The sequence below is a fragment of the Anopheles marshallii genome, chromosome 3, assembly GCF_943734725.1.
Source record: "Anopheles marshallii chromosome 3, idAnoMarsDA_429_01, whole genome shotgun sequence".
In the NCBI taxonomy this organism is placed as follows: Eukaryota; Metazoa; Arthropoda; class Insecta; order Diptera; family Culicidae; genus Anopheles; species Anopheles marshallii.
The window spans coordinates 41,015,769-41,030,283 of NC_071327.1; the positions used below are offsets into that span (position 1 = coordinate 41,015,769).

Sequence of the window (14,515 nt, forward strand, 5' to 3'; positions counted from 1 at the left end):
TCAAACTCATTACAACCAAAGCGTGATTCACTCGTTTTTAAAATTTGATTGTGCGTAGAACTGAAAGATCACGTCTATTCGTAAAAAAAATTCGTTTCGATAAAAGTTTCTTCTTCGTCTATTCGTATTGTGATTGTTGAATTACCCTCCATTCTATATTGTTGTATCCATTATTTAAAAAAAAGGCTTACACCAGCCTATTCAATCATGGACTGCACGGATTACCAAATAGACATTAGAAAACGGGCGTTAACTTCTTCTTTATCGGCACAACAACCTCCAGTGGTCTAAGGATTGACATTCCTGGATTTCTTTGACTTTATTTACCCGTAGCTGGATAGTCAGTCCTGCGTACGGGGGATTGGTCCGGTTGGGATTTAGGTCCAGTCCGTTGGTGTGAAGACCGGCACCGCTACCATCATGCCACCGGGTCGGGCGTTAACTTAATCATTCAAACATGTAGCAAGTTAATAATTAATTTCCTAGGTTTATATTTTAAAAACATCTTTTCATTTTACAATCCAGTAACTTCTTGTGTAGATACCTATCTAGCAGGATATTTAAAAAAAATAGTTTTATTCGTAAGATTAGTCTAAATGTGTAACAACTATTTATTTTAAACGAAAAGAGACATATATATTGTCTTCGCTTTTATGAATCCAAAACCTATGAAAATTTATATGTGTTTCATATGATTGCAACATTCTCTTTTCGCCTTTTGCAAATGAATGTCACCCCTACCAACGGAAGTTATGAAAGAAGATTTTTTCAGCATAATGACGGGTAAAGCCTGTCTAGATACTTAATGACATTCCTTCAGAACCCCTTTTCTTCGACATTTGTCTTTCCTGTCTTTCGCTTGTAATGCAAAAATAGAAATTGTAGACCATGACAATTTCTATGTCTCAGTTGTGTTCTGTTCGTGAAAGTATTAACAAATAGGTGAAGGTTTCGGGTGAAGCTTCCAGTGAACATTAGGCAAAATGGTATAGACACGTGGCATAGCAAATAAAACTGAGAAGAAAACTAATTTTGGATTGTGCGTAAATTTCAGCATCGCCATATGATTATAATAGCTGCCAGCTTTGTGCTGCTCATGGTTGTGCCCAGCACAAATGGGCTTCCTTTGTGGGATTTTTTTACCGGTGCAGACACTACTGAAGATAGCGCAGGAATGGATACGACTACAATGGAGCTAATCGAACCGCGGCAGGATGTCTCAAAACCCTTACTACGATACGACACTATGATGCCAATATTGCAAGTCATCCTAACACCGATTGGACGTATGGTTTGGCCACGTGTTGAACAATGGGTTTCCGGACTGTTCGGTGCGTATCTGGATAGTGCAAACAGAGCTATCGATACCATTTCACAGTATGCAACAGAGAACATATCCTTCCAGACTGGGTAAGCATGAGAAGGAACCAAACAAGATATATTGTTTCTAACAATTTGTATTCATTTCAACGTTTCTAGCGATGTGTACTACACGAAAGGCGACATGATCGATGGACACGGACACCAGTCTTTAATTATTACTCTACCATCCGGAAGAACCATCACAGTTCTAACGTTCAAAACCAAAAGAAAATTCAACGTATTTGACGAATTTCCCCAACTGTCTGATACACAAAACGAGGTGAGAGAGTTAAATTGACCGAATACAGTTTCCAGAAAAACGGAAAATTTAATTTAAGCTTAAAATTTATTATTTATGGTCTCCTTTTCTGTAATATTTATTTTGCAAATGTACAAATAAATAAAAACTATAAATTGAACTAAACTGTATTGATCTTTCATATTACGTTGTGATTACTGCTTTCCTTGAAATCATCCAATTCCTTCCTAAGAACACTATTTTTTGCGTTGTTATGTGATGATACAATTTTGATATAGAAGGGTCCATTTCCACACTCGAGTTACGCGAATTCGAGTTACGCGAATTCGAGATACGCGAATCCCAAAAAATTGACAATTCATGGAATTGAAGTTTGTATTTGTCAAATTTCAAATTTTCCAAAAATAAGTTACATTTTGATATTAAAAACATAAATTTTGGTAAAAATTTACTCTAATTGTCAAAATAAATGTAAAAATATCAGTTGTTAATGTTACGTGTAACTTGGGAAAAGACTGTATTTAAAAATACAAACATTTTACGATTTAAATAAGAGCTCTTGAGAAATTTTCACTCTCTTCAGTCAACGTATGGCTGATAATATGGTAAAGAGGCGTTATAAATGTAATAATATAAAAAATAAGAATAAAATAAAAAAAAATAATAGGAGCAAATTGTTTCCAATACAAGGTCGAACTCTTACATTCATTTAAGATGAATGAAATGTGCAACTCAATATTGCAATCAATAATTGCTTAAAACAATAAATAAATGGTCGTGTTATAGGTCTGCTGGCGCTAGTAGAGTAATAGGTTATCATAGTGTTAGGAAAAAAAAGCACGTACCCGAGGGAGCTTCGCGTGCGGTAAGAAAGAAGGTTACCGCATTTGGCAACTGCAATTATGATTCGTAATGATTAGTCGAGCAATTTAGATGTATCTTCACGTCGCTTGTTTTGGCCGCTCCTCGTTTTGAATACAGCCGCGTCGTCGCCATCGTATGAGCATTTGAAGACGTCTCACGAACACCAGACCACACATATCTGCTCGCATCCATATACCTGGTGCCATCGCACCGAAGCCATAATGAAATTGACCTCCTTTCCCTAATGGTAATTCTCGTGCAGGTGCGTTTTCTGCATGTGGCTGTGCGGTCAGCCAGCGGTGTGTTCGTAAGAAAGACGTGTGCGCGATCTGCAGCGGTCGGTCCGGTATGGCATGGTTTGAGAGATTACTTGAGCAAAGAGTGGAATTTGAATGACGAGTGGCCACAGCCCCGAAGCCTTGCAGAAGGTTATGTACACGCGGACCCCCGGTTGTAATGAAAGGCTTTGCTTTACTCATAGCGGCAATGTGCTCGCCACCGGCTGAAGCACCCAGTAGTGATTGCAATATCTTTTTTTATTATTGTTGGCTTGGTTTTTACCACTATCTCACTTGTTTGCGTTACGCATGGATTCGGGAGAGCTGTCAATGTCGCTCCGTACCGCAGATCAATGTCATTAGAATTTTGTGACCAAAACGGGGCTGATTGATTTCAGCCAATCGAATAAAAAAGTTATTACAAAGATATTACTATTAAACTAGGTGCACTTTCCATGGTTAACGGTTACCTTCCGTTTCAAATTCAGGTGTTCAGGGCTAACAGCTGCAATAACCCAGCGCGAAAGCAACGAGTAACGGAGCGTTCAATTCGTAAAAAATGTGCCATCAAGGGTGCACCGAATGACAGAACAGATCCTTTCCGTTGAACAATGTCGCAAACATGCGCAGTACGGTTCGAACAGTCAAACTAAAAGTTTGTGAGTGTTTTGATATTCACCGCAGTTGTTTGTGATGACACGTTAACGGTACCAGACCGGCATCGTTCGCATTGTCGCATATAAAACGAAAGAATCAAGCGCTTCAAATTGCTAGCTCGTGAGAAAGTAATTACTTTCGTTTTCATTTCTTATATATTGTGATATTCCGCTGCGTTAACAAAATCATCGGTGCTCGTCACATATCGGTGGGATCCCAACGTTTATCGCACAGTCGATACCGGCAGGGTCGGGTGTTATCCAAGGGAGGAGAGCGCTTCACAAAGAATTCGATAAATATTGACATTGGAAGAAAAAAATGCCTAATTTAAGACCGAACATTGCGTAAACATTGGTGAATTCTTCAGAACGATGTCGTACGGTGGCGTAAAGTGAAGACAGAAAGAATGTGTGTATTACATTAGTCTGTTAAACATTGGCTACTGATTTGTAGTATGGTCGCATCCGGGAGAACCCAACGTACTGACCCAAGTTTAACAAAGCAAAGCATAGAATCGAACATTGTGGCCGCCGTTGCGATGTGTGAAATGATGGTGGTTTCCAAAGCGTGGTATGTAAATAAAATCAAACAACATAGCACAGGTTGCATATCGCTTGCTGCAAGACGGTCAGGTTTTCTAACATCGCACATATGAAACACCTTAATTCCATAACCGAATATACGTTGAAACTATGCCGGTGTTAGTTCTTATCATACGGAAAAGCACATTGTATTGCAATGCCTTATGCAACATGGCAAGTGTTTAGTATTGGGTCATAATGAAATTAGTATCACTGTGTGTATCACCTGGAAAGATGTTAGGTTTTTCAGTATTTATAGGTTGCATAAGAGTTATACATTGTCCACAAAAAGATTTCGTATGTATTAAAAGCACTATCAAGCATTATTAAGTCCGTAAGAAAAGATCAATAATATTTGGGAAAGTGCAATAATTAAACAAGTTGTATTTTATAAAAGCAGTTGTATTTTATAAAAAGCAAGCGAACATAACGTTAACGTTGTTGTTTGCTCCAATTTCACGTTTTCTTTTTCATTGAAAGACTTGTACCACTGTGATTTTAAGAAGAGTCATTCAAATCTTAATTTCACTATTCCTATATTCATACGTCTTTATAGATTCATCACCTCTTCAGTGGTTCATGCTGAAATAAGAATTTTAGTTCAGTTGAAATAACTGTTAGTAATGTTAGCATTCGATTGAATACCAACAGAGCAAAATTTACTTGCCACTATTCTAGTTTATAAATCGTAGATCATATGGAGATAACGTAATCGTAGCTAATTTAGATGCTTTTATAATAAGTAGGGCTTCGGTGGTGCGTGTGATAGCCGTTAAGACCAGTACTAAACCTGAGCTGCAGTCAAGCATTTTAAAATAATCTACGTTATCTACTAATTCTAATCTAAAATGACAGAAAAGACAAGATAAAACGAATTAATTAGTCTGCGCAATTGAATGTTAACAATTCATGGTTCATTTCGTGGATGTGGGCATTTACAAAAACTTTAAAATGCCTAAAATCAAGATTTCTTTGCGGTTCTTCAATCTTTGAGGTGTCATTAGTCTTCGGCATAGAGATTCAAAGCCATCCATCGGTTCAAAGATTAATTTGTATTTATGAATCTGATTCAGATTTACACTACAATAGAATTTAACAAAACAAATTACCTTCGGAAAACCTAAATTTTGCCGTCAATACACTTTCACAAATAAACGAAACATGAAATATGCTCCAGCCAACATAATTTAATCTCGGTGGAAAGAACTGCAGAAAAGAATGAAATCGAAAGCACTGGCTGGAAAAGTTAAGATACAAAAAGCTGCTGCGTGCCCTTGTTAGCACGCGACCAGACGGACAAACGAAATGTCTTGAATGATCAGTGACTGTCTAGTGGGGACTAGGTAGCATAAAAGCAGCATAAAACTAGATATGGCACCGTCCGGTTCGGCATAAAATACATTATAATGATATGAGTAAAAAAGTGAATGAAGAAGCACACCCATAAAAAACACCATAGAAACAGAAAGCAACACACTGAAAAGCGACAGGGATATGCTGCAAAACAAGTGGGATAGCCGGAGTGTGTTCGGAGCATCGTAAGCAAAAAGAAACAAGCTGCCAAGAGTGGAAACGTACGTTTCAACCTGGTGTGTATCGTTGCGACCAGCCACGGAACGGCACGGTCGAACGTCGACAAAGTGAGCAGGAGCAACAACGCGAAAGGCTTCCAACTTCAAGTACACGAAGCAGCGGCAGCGGTAACAGTTATTACAAACTTCAATTACCATCGTCGTCCTCGGGGCCAGATGCTTGCCAGTCAGATGGGGCCAGATAGATGCTTGCCAGCTGTAGTGTAGAGTGGTGGTGCACGTTTGATCGTCCGTTGATCGCGATCGTGCGTTTGGCACAGCGAATGTGTGATAGGTGAGCTTTCGTTGGGGTTGCCGTGCAGCGTGGTTCTAGATGCGTGAACGGTTCAGTGGGTTCGTCGCTTGTGTACTTTTAACGTTTTAATCCCATACACCGTTGTAGACGCAAATTGTGTAAGCGTTGCGCGGCACAAGTGCCACAAGTGATTTTTTCTTTCCCAAACAACTTATACTGCAAAAGTAAACCTCCCCTAAACCTTAATCGTTATTAGCTTTTGGTATGAATTTGAAGAGAATTGGGAAACGATTTGCATGAAAGTGAAACGCACGAATAAAATGCCTTCATGTGACCGGGATGGCAACGTCCCGTTGTTGCTACACTATTAAATACACCTCAGCTGGGAAGAGTGATCTGGTGGAAACACACAACATTTAGCCGGGCTTTGTGCCATTAATTGTGAATTTAACAATAGTAATGCCAAGCTGAAATATTCCGTTGCCCTGGTATTAAATAGGAAATGATCGTGCAGGAATAAAAGAAGGATTAAATATTGAGCGATAAATACTGGAGAAGGATTAAATTAAATATTAAAATGATATTAAATACTGCCCGATTATAAAACGATAAACATCAAATTTCTAACATTGAGAAGCATTGTGAAGTCTGCCTTTTAAACATGGTGAGATGTGTATACGTTTAGTTTCGGCTGTATGTATGTGTGCGTGTGTTTTTTTACCTCAATGTTTGTGTAAGACGTATGTAAAAAAAACTGCTAAACAATAGTGTAATTAAAAGCTGCACGGTTACAGCAGAGGTGTAACCCAGTACCGTGCAACGATTTCGGTTACATATATGTAGTTCACACTTCTTCATCTACAGCTCGCCAACAATTCGAGTAGCGAGTACGCGATTCCAGCGATGCATGTGTTGGAGTAGTCGTTAGAGGCTCTGCAGTGCATGCAGAAGAGATAACATACACGTGCGACAAGAGAAGGAAGTAAAAGTGATAGAGTGAAATTGTGTGGTGCCAGCGAGTGCAGTGCAAAACTAGTTTTTACTCCATTTGCCGCGTTATTAGACGCCGTACAAACGCTGCACGATTGGCACCCGGACGGAAGTTTGAAAGTGAAAGAGTGTGGTTTTGCAGAAGCGGGAATTTGGAAGAACTTGGCGCACTGATCGACGCCTACCTTGCACTATAACAACATGTTAGCATCCAAAGGAAAACCTTTCTCGTTCGATCAGACTGAGCTTAATCCATCCCGGAATAAGCCGTCTATACGAAGAACGGTAATGGAAGTGATAGTGTTCTTGTTAACGTCTGTAGGATATATAATGCAGGTGAGTAGCGGACAGAGTGTATAAATATTTTAATTTTACAATGTAGTACTTTTACATCTTTGAGCAGGATATGTTGAATATAGATATGTTGGATATTTTTTGTGGGTTTAACTAGTTTTTAGACTTATACGTTAGTTGGCCCTTACTAAAAAATGATAAAAAAATAACTGAAAAAGATGTTAAAGATGTTGAATTATTGCTGTCAGAACAAAAAGAACAATTATTGTTTAGAAAAAAAAGTCCGCTTCTGCTTTTAATTAATTATAGAAGCACAAAGACTACACAAATGCAAAATACAAATCGTTGTCTAACGCCTTGTGTAAGTGTTTAGAAATGACCTGCAATACCATTTTTGGTGTACGAATAGTACGTTCGAGAACATGGAGATTCATTCACCTGTAGACCGGTTACACGGATCAAGCCCCTACGGTGCTGCTAGTTCAGTAGGCATTGCATCGCAGTATTTCCTACAGTTATGCAACCCTTTTCAGCCCAGCCCTACCTAACCAATAGAGCGAATGCAATGCACAAACTCTTCCAACGGCATGGTTTTTTCCCTCATCGAAGCCATTGCATTTTACCAACTATCTATGGTATTGGGTACAGCAAGACGGTGTTGTGCAAACATGCTTTGGCCATACTATGCTTGGGTTAAACATGCTGCTATCACGGCCACACTGATCGAACCGAGCAATGCACGATTATATCTGCGGTGCCCACCGCATAATACCACGGTAAACCATTATGCGATAAAGAACATCCAATGGCTTAAGATGTGCGGTTAGCTATTCGGAAGAGTTAGGGAGAATTTTTAAACAACAATATACAAGGACAAAAAAGCTTTATAATTGAATAGGTTGCAAATTGAAATTTCCTAAAACAATCGCAAAATTCGCAACTGCCCTTTACAATTCACACAGATAACGTCTCAGAATAATTTCGAATAACACTCAACTCATCTTAAGTATTCTGGGATCGATTCTCAATTGGCCCGAGATACAATAAACTCAGAAATGACTTTGCATCTGAAGGTAATTTACACGACCGATTGTAGAATTATAGTACTGGATGATACAGTGTACAGTGTATAGGACATTAGATAAAAAAGAAAAAAAACAAGATAACCGATACTGATACATCCCCATCCAACATGTTTGATTATTTGTTGAATTGATTGCTGATTTGGCTATTCAATCTCTTGATTCTGATCTGATTTAATCTTAAACAATTGTATGAACAAATTCGTTTCTTTCTTCTGGACGTAATACTGTTAGAAGCGCATACCAGCCACAACTGACATGTTAGATTGAAATTTGAACCACCTAACCTGATCGTCAGTCAGAATTTGTTTAGGTATCGCTTCTGTCCAGTAAGTGACAAGCCGCACCGCTAACACCTTGACTCTCGAGCAATCGAGGAAAAACTATTTATTTAATTTATTTCATCCTTTAATTGACTTCCAGAACTCCGTTTGTTTACAGGAACATCGTTGCGACTTGTAGCGTGACGAGAGTTGTAAGTATGTGAAATTGAATCTAATGGGTCCGACTCATAACAGGTGGTAATTTTTTCCCACATCCTTCGAAGATTGCTAGTCACGGGCTTGGCAATCTACCGGTCAGGGTACTAATGATATTATGCGAGATTCATTGCAATCAACGTACCGTGCGTGCGTGTGTAATGCGCCGTGTTTGAACTTTGTTTGCATCCAGCTGCTGTCGAGAGGGAGGGAGAAAAAAAAACACATCTCGAGATGATTTTCAAGGAGTAATTACATAAACGACTTCTTCCCTCTATAAAATGGGAGAAGTAATCGAGTGTCTGTTCGCAATAATGTGAACCTTAGCACACCCCGACATTAAGGGGAAGTGACGCGAGTTGCGGAATCGAAAGAATAGGCGCATCAGTTCACATTTGCTTTTAATGCTGGCGATTTAGCAGCAAATGATGCTTCTAGCTGTTGTTGAATACCTGGCCTGGTAGCTCAGGTATTACCTTCTCCGAGGGGGTAATTTAAGCTTAGCCAAATGGTTGACCTTCAACAAAATTAACAAATTGTAAAAATTGCGTCAGTTTGTTTTGTCTTCGTCGAGCCTTTGAACACTTGCAATGTTGCAAACACAACTACGCTAATATGTGTGGAGTGGGGTAAGGGAGAAATGGGAGACGTATAAGCTACGTGAAAACCAATGGTGGAAGATTTGGAGGTTGCCTCTAGCACGTATGTCAAGTTAAACACCACGCAATTGATTGGAGTCGGCACGAGGATAGTAATTGGAAAGCAAATAATGTCATGACCATGGTCACTGATCAGCAATAAAGCTATGTAGCATTGCGGGCGTTTTACTTTTAACCTTTTGTTTGCTTTCCTTCCCGGTGACAATTGACCGTGAATGTCGAGAGGATGGTTGTATATTTGTTTTGATAAATTTTCCGTTTATTTGCCCTGTGGTAGAATTCATTCCGCTGAATTTTAAATGTTTCCTTTCTTTCCATTCGCATTCAGGCAATTTACTATCAAATATTCGGCGTACCAAAGAAAGACTTGAACGGAGAGATAGCTTTAGTGACCGGCGGAGGTGGTGGTCTTGGACGATTGCTAGCCCTTCGACTCATAAAGCTTGGCGCCAAGGTTGTGCTGTGGGATATAAATCAGGAAGGTATGTATCCGACAATTAACATCCAAACAAGCCGAAAGGCATTAATAGAGACGGCTTAGGTAAGCACACCGTGTCGGTGTCGGTTTTGTGTAAGTATAATGCTATTGCACCATCAATGGTGGAATGTCACGAATGACGCGTTTTTTTTTTCTACGCCAAAGAAACGCGAAAAGTACTTTGGCGTCATCATGAAGCTTCAGAAAATGGAAGACTTCTTGTGTAAGCGAACACCAGCTCGCGTAGATGAGTTGTTGCATGGTAAAAAAGGGAAATATCAAGATTTCAACGACGTACTTGTTTCCCCCTGCCGGGCAGAAGTATATGATTGGCACTATAGGTTAATACATTTGGAGTTCGGATAAAATTGACACTGCTTCTATTTGCTGCAATGTAAACCGTACAATCCAACTGTGTTAATTTTTTTTTTTCTTTGTAATTGCCGCAATAACATCAAGAGGTTTTGGCCTGCAATTGCTGGCTTTCTTTGACTTTGACTACCCCTTAGTTGGATAGTCAGTCCGGCATACGGAGGATTGGATTGGATGGGATTTTGAACCTGTCCTGCCGTGTGAATACCGGCGGGGCTACCAATACACAGCAATAGTTTAATTTACGAAACATTAAAAAATGTCCGTCGTAAGTTCAATAGTGCACAGGCCCGTTGTTGCAAGGGTTTACGATTTGCTGTAGATGAACATGTGATGTTTTCCTCACTACTTTACACGGGCGGGATGAACCGTACTTGGTACATCATATTTGATTCATACCCCACCACTACTGACGCCGAGTAGGCAATGTTGAAATTTGGCATCACAGTTTCTAATAGTTCACAAACCATTGCCGAAGGACAAATGATCTTACACTGCAACTACAAGGCTCAGTGAATGTGTTAAAGCTTTCAATAACTCATTGAATCGATGACGACTGCTACACACTTGTACTTCTTGGCTCAATTGAAGGTTAAAAAATCGCGTTGAAAAGAATGAGTGTGCTGCATCTTAAGATGTGAATAGTCCGCAGTCATTAATTTATGTTGTAATGCTGAGCCGATGAATTTTGTAATATGATGTTTTTAAGTACGTTTAATGAAGCTTTTTGATAACATTTTGATTTACTATAAAGCTTTAACGTTTATAAGCCGCAAGTAAGTGATTGATTTGATTTTGCACGCACTTTCAAAAAAACTTTTCAACTGCCAAAATCCCCATGAACAACTTAGTAAAGTAAATGTGTATCAGAAAATAAGAAACTGACATTGACGAAACTTGGAGAACATATGATATGCATACCAGTCTCATGGATGTAAATTCACAACAGACTGCAACATATTCAAGGTCGTCCGAGCGCAGACAGGCACTGGTTGCCTTTTATGTTTGCTCTTACTATTCCCGTTGTCAACTTTCCTTTTAACAACGTTCGTTTCGCCAGGTGATAAACCCCGTGGATGCTGCCTTTGTACGAAACGGATGCGTTGCAACCGATGACGTCTGTTGGCGATGACGATGGGCGAGCGAAGAAAATGAAATTACAAAAGGGTATATAACTGGTTTTGTTAAATGCAACAAAAAAAAAAGAGCGCGCAAAAAAGAAAATACAATCAGAAAACCCGAAAACCAGACCGAGGTCGACAACTCATTGCAAGTGGAGATGCTCGATCATAATGTGAATATTGTTTTGCACTGGGTCAAGATCAGCGGGATTGATAAAAAAGATAGCATGTGCTTGTGGTAAACCATGGCAATGAATACTGGTGGGATGTGTCATAACTTCAGCAAATGCTGTACATTGCACGGGTTGCATTATTCTAACTAGTCATTTCCAGGGGAACTGGTTTTAATTATACCGCAGACATGCCTGTTATTTGTTTTTTTAAGCCACATTTTACATCATACAAATCCAAAAACAAATCTTTGAGAATTATTTAACATGTATTCTCTGTAAAGCGGTAAAACGGCACACAAGATCACAACCAATCTGAACCTGCATCTATACTACAGTTTGTAAGTTAGGTTTCAATAATAATGAACCTTAGTTCATGAATGCACAGAGAGAATGTAAGTTTTGAACTTTAACTCTGTGTTTGCTACAACTGACCATGACAAAGTAGTATGCGATGAAAAAGATAACTCTTTTACAGCAGGGCAAGTTTACGGTCTTTGCTCCGCTTAGTAATGACCCGTTCTGTTGTACGGATGTATTAAGGTCAGTGCATTGGTTCATTGCCGGCAGTAAATGATTGGGTACATATACTTTTTACACTTTTGCCTTCACATAGGGCTAGACGACTCGGTGAAGCTGATCCAATCCCTGGGAGGACTCTGCAAAGGATACAAAGTGGACATCTCGAACAAGGAAGAGGTGTACAAGTATGCGAAAATAATACACGAAGACATCGGTGATGTAAGTATGCCTTTGATATGTTACAACCTATGTTATTACCTATTCTTGCATAGAAAGTTACAATTGTTAGCGTTTCCTCAAAAAGCACATGGTTGAGTGTAATTAGCATGTTCCTTTATAACGTCGTCGTACCTAACAAAATCATTCATACACAAGAATGCAAATGAGTGTACTGCTAGGTGTACCGCAAAAACTACCGAAGCACCTTGTCATTAAATTAACCCGCTATAAATGCGGACCTGGCGAATAATTGTGTCATTAATTACTAGCTGAGTTTTTAATTAGGATGATCGAAATTACTGGCCTCAGCAAGCAGCAAACATTGGAGAAACTCGCTCAGTATATAGTTCTAAACATTACAACATTAGTGATTTCGGGAGAAATTAAGATAACAACTTCTACATTCTATATACAGTGTAGACAGTCGCGGTTATAGATCGATTAAAACATATGCGTTAATGTTAAGTTTTCCCAGCGAACCAGTTTAGAACTGTACTGATATGATTACCCACTTCTACTTTCAGGTTACGTTACTATTTAACAATGCAGGTGTCGTGTCTGGTCGCGCCCTTCTAGACACTCCGGATCACTTGATAGAACGATCTTTTAGCGTCAATGTACTTGCACATTTCTGGGTAAGTTGGCCGGTTGGTAATGTGTTGGACGTAGTTCTTGTTGTAGTTTTTATACGGCAAGAGTGTTATACCGTATAATAATAATAAGCTTCATAAATGCTTCGAATATTAATGAGTCTCCAAATTGGTAGACAAATCGGAACGTGATTACTATATAGAGTTTTTTATGAGCTATCGAACACGTACGCACAACAGTGTTTAGGCAATGAAATCGAAAGCGATACGGACTTCAGAGTGTATTTTATTCTACATGTGTCATTTCCGGGGGACCAACTCTAGACGACAAAGGCATTTCTACCAGCGATGTTGAAAAACGACCATGGACACATTATAACTATCGCTTCTCTGGCTGGCCATGTCGGTATATCCAAGCTGGTTGATTATTGTTCCAGTAAGTTTGCTGCGGTAAGTAACCGAAGTGTTAATCTAAAATGTGATTTATAACATTACTCAGCACAATGATTTTTTGTGTGGTGTCTTACTTTGCTGAACGAATACAGGTTGGCTTTGATGAAGCATTACGGTTGGAGCTGGAACATCTCCGGGCTCAAGGTGTTTTTACGACAGTCATTTGCCCATATTTTATACAGTCTACTGGAATGTTTGACGACGTAAACTCGAGGTTAGTATTTATGCATTGTTTATCAGGATTTATTTCATTGCTTTAGTTATTGAATAGGTTTTTGCAACTTTTGCCACTCAACTCTTTCAAATATATCAATATTAAGTATATCAATTTCGATCAATTTTGATTGTTAATTTTCCCTACACGTAAAGTTCATTACTGATAAATTCATCAAATGCACACATTTTTTTTTAATAATTAATAATAAATAATAATTTCTGCAGATGGGTTCCCACTCTGGATTCGAATGATGTGGCAGATAAAATCATTGAAGGTGTCCAGAAAAATGAAAAGTACGTAATCATCCCCGGATATTTGCGCTTAATGTTGGCCATCAAATGGTAAGTGCGCGATTTAATTAACATTCCAAACGCAAAAGCTGTTACATACATCTTGTGTTCTTTCAGGGTATTTCCTTGGGGATGCAATTCTGGATTTTTGCGACGTTTGGTACCGGACGCCGCTCCGCAACACAGTATGACACCGTTTAACAATCCAGAATGCGATACCACAAAAGAGATGGCCAACACGTTTGCCAGTGATAATAATAATACGACAAAATCGTCGCCCCTTCTTGTCCACAGACAATGCACTGGCGAGCGTGTGCTATAAACAAATGGGAACTACTATGCGATTCGTTAGGGAATAATGCGTAGCTAACCAGCGAATGGAAGATGAAAATCTTTGAAACACTCAATCTTGGAGCATTGTATCTGTTAGCCATTGTAAGAACAATTCCATTTAGCTTAAGACGTTATCAGACTATGCTGGGTATACCCTGAGTGATTTTGAATAAGGAGTGAGACAAAAACAGTGATGCACAGGAATTGGCGTTGATGTGGCATGTTGTTAAAATGCTGGTTTAACTGGTTAACTGTATTAATTAATTTGGGGGAAACAGTATGCGGAATAGAGATGCAAGATTTGTAAAACGATAAAAAATGTATGTAAAGATGTAAAGATTTGACAAACGGGCATGGAATTTCAGTAAAGTACGGGTATGCATCACTTCTTGCCCTGTTGTTAATGTTAGAATCGTGA

At 39.0% G+C, this 14,515-nt stretch overlaps 2 protein-coding genes across 2 annotated transcripts; both read left to right on the top strand.

Annotated features, from left to right (window-relative positions):
- Positions 1–1,063: 1,063 nt before the first annotated feature.
- On the top strand, positions 1,064–1,660 carry LOC128712604 (uncharacterized). Its single transcript, XM_053807494.1, has 2 exons — positions 1,064–1,410; positions 1,480–1,660. The coding sequence occupies exons 1-2, from the start codon at positions 1,064–1,066 to the stop codon at positions 1,658–1,660; spliced, it is 528 nt and encodes a 175-aa protein (XP_053663469.1).
- A 4,118-nt stretch (positions 1,661–5,778) lies between these two features.
- LOC128711458 (short-chain dehydrogenase/reductase family 16C member 6) lies at positions 5,779–14,086 on the top strand. The gene is given in 11 exon segments (XM_053806335.1): positions 5,779–5,827; positions 5,830–5,860; positions 6,892–6,972; positions 6,974–7,154; positions 9,661–9,814; positions 12,090–12,214; positions 12,739–12,849; positions 13,129–13,254; positions 13,350–13,471; positions 13,699–13,815; positions 13,882–14,086. Coding segments are annotated over 11 exon segments (1,302 nt in total).
- Positions 14,087–14,515: the final 429 nt, after the last annotated feature.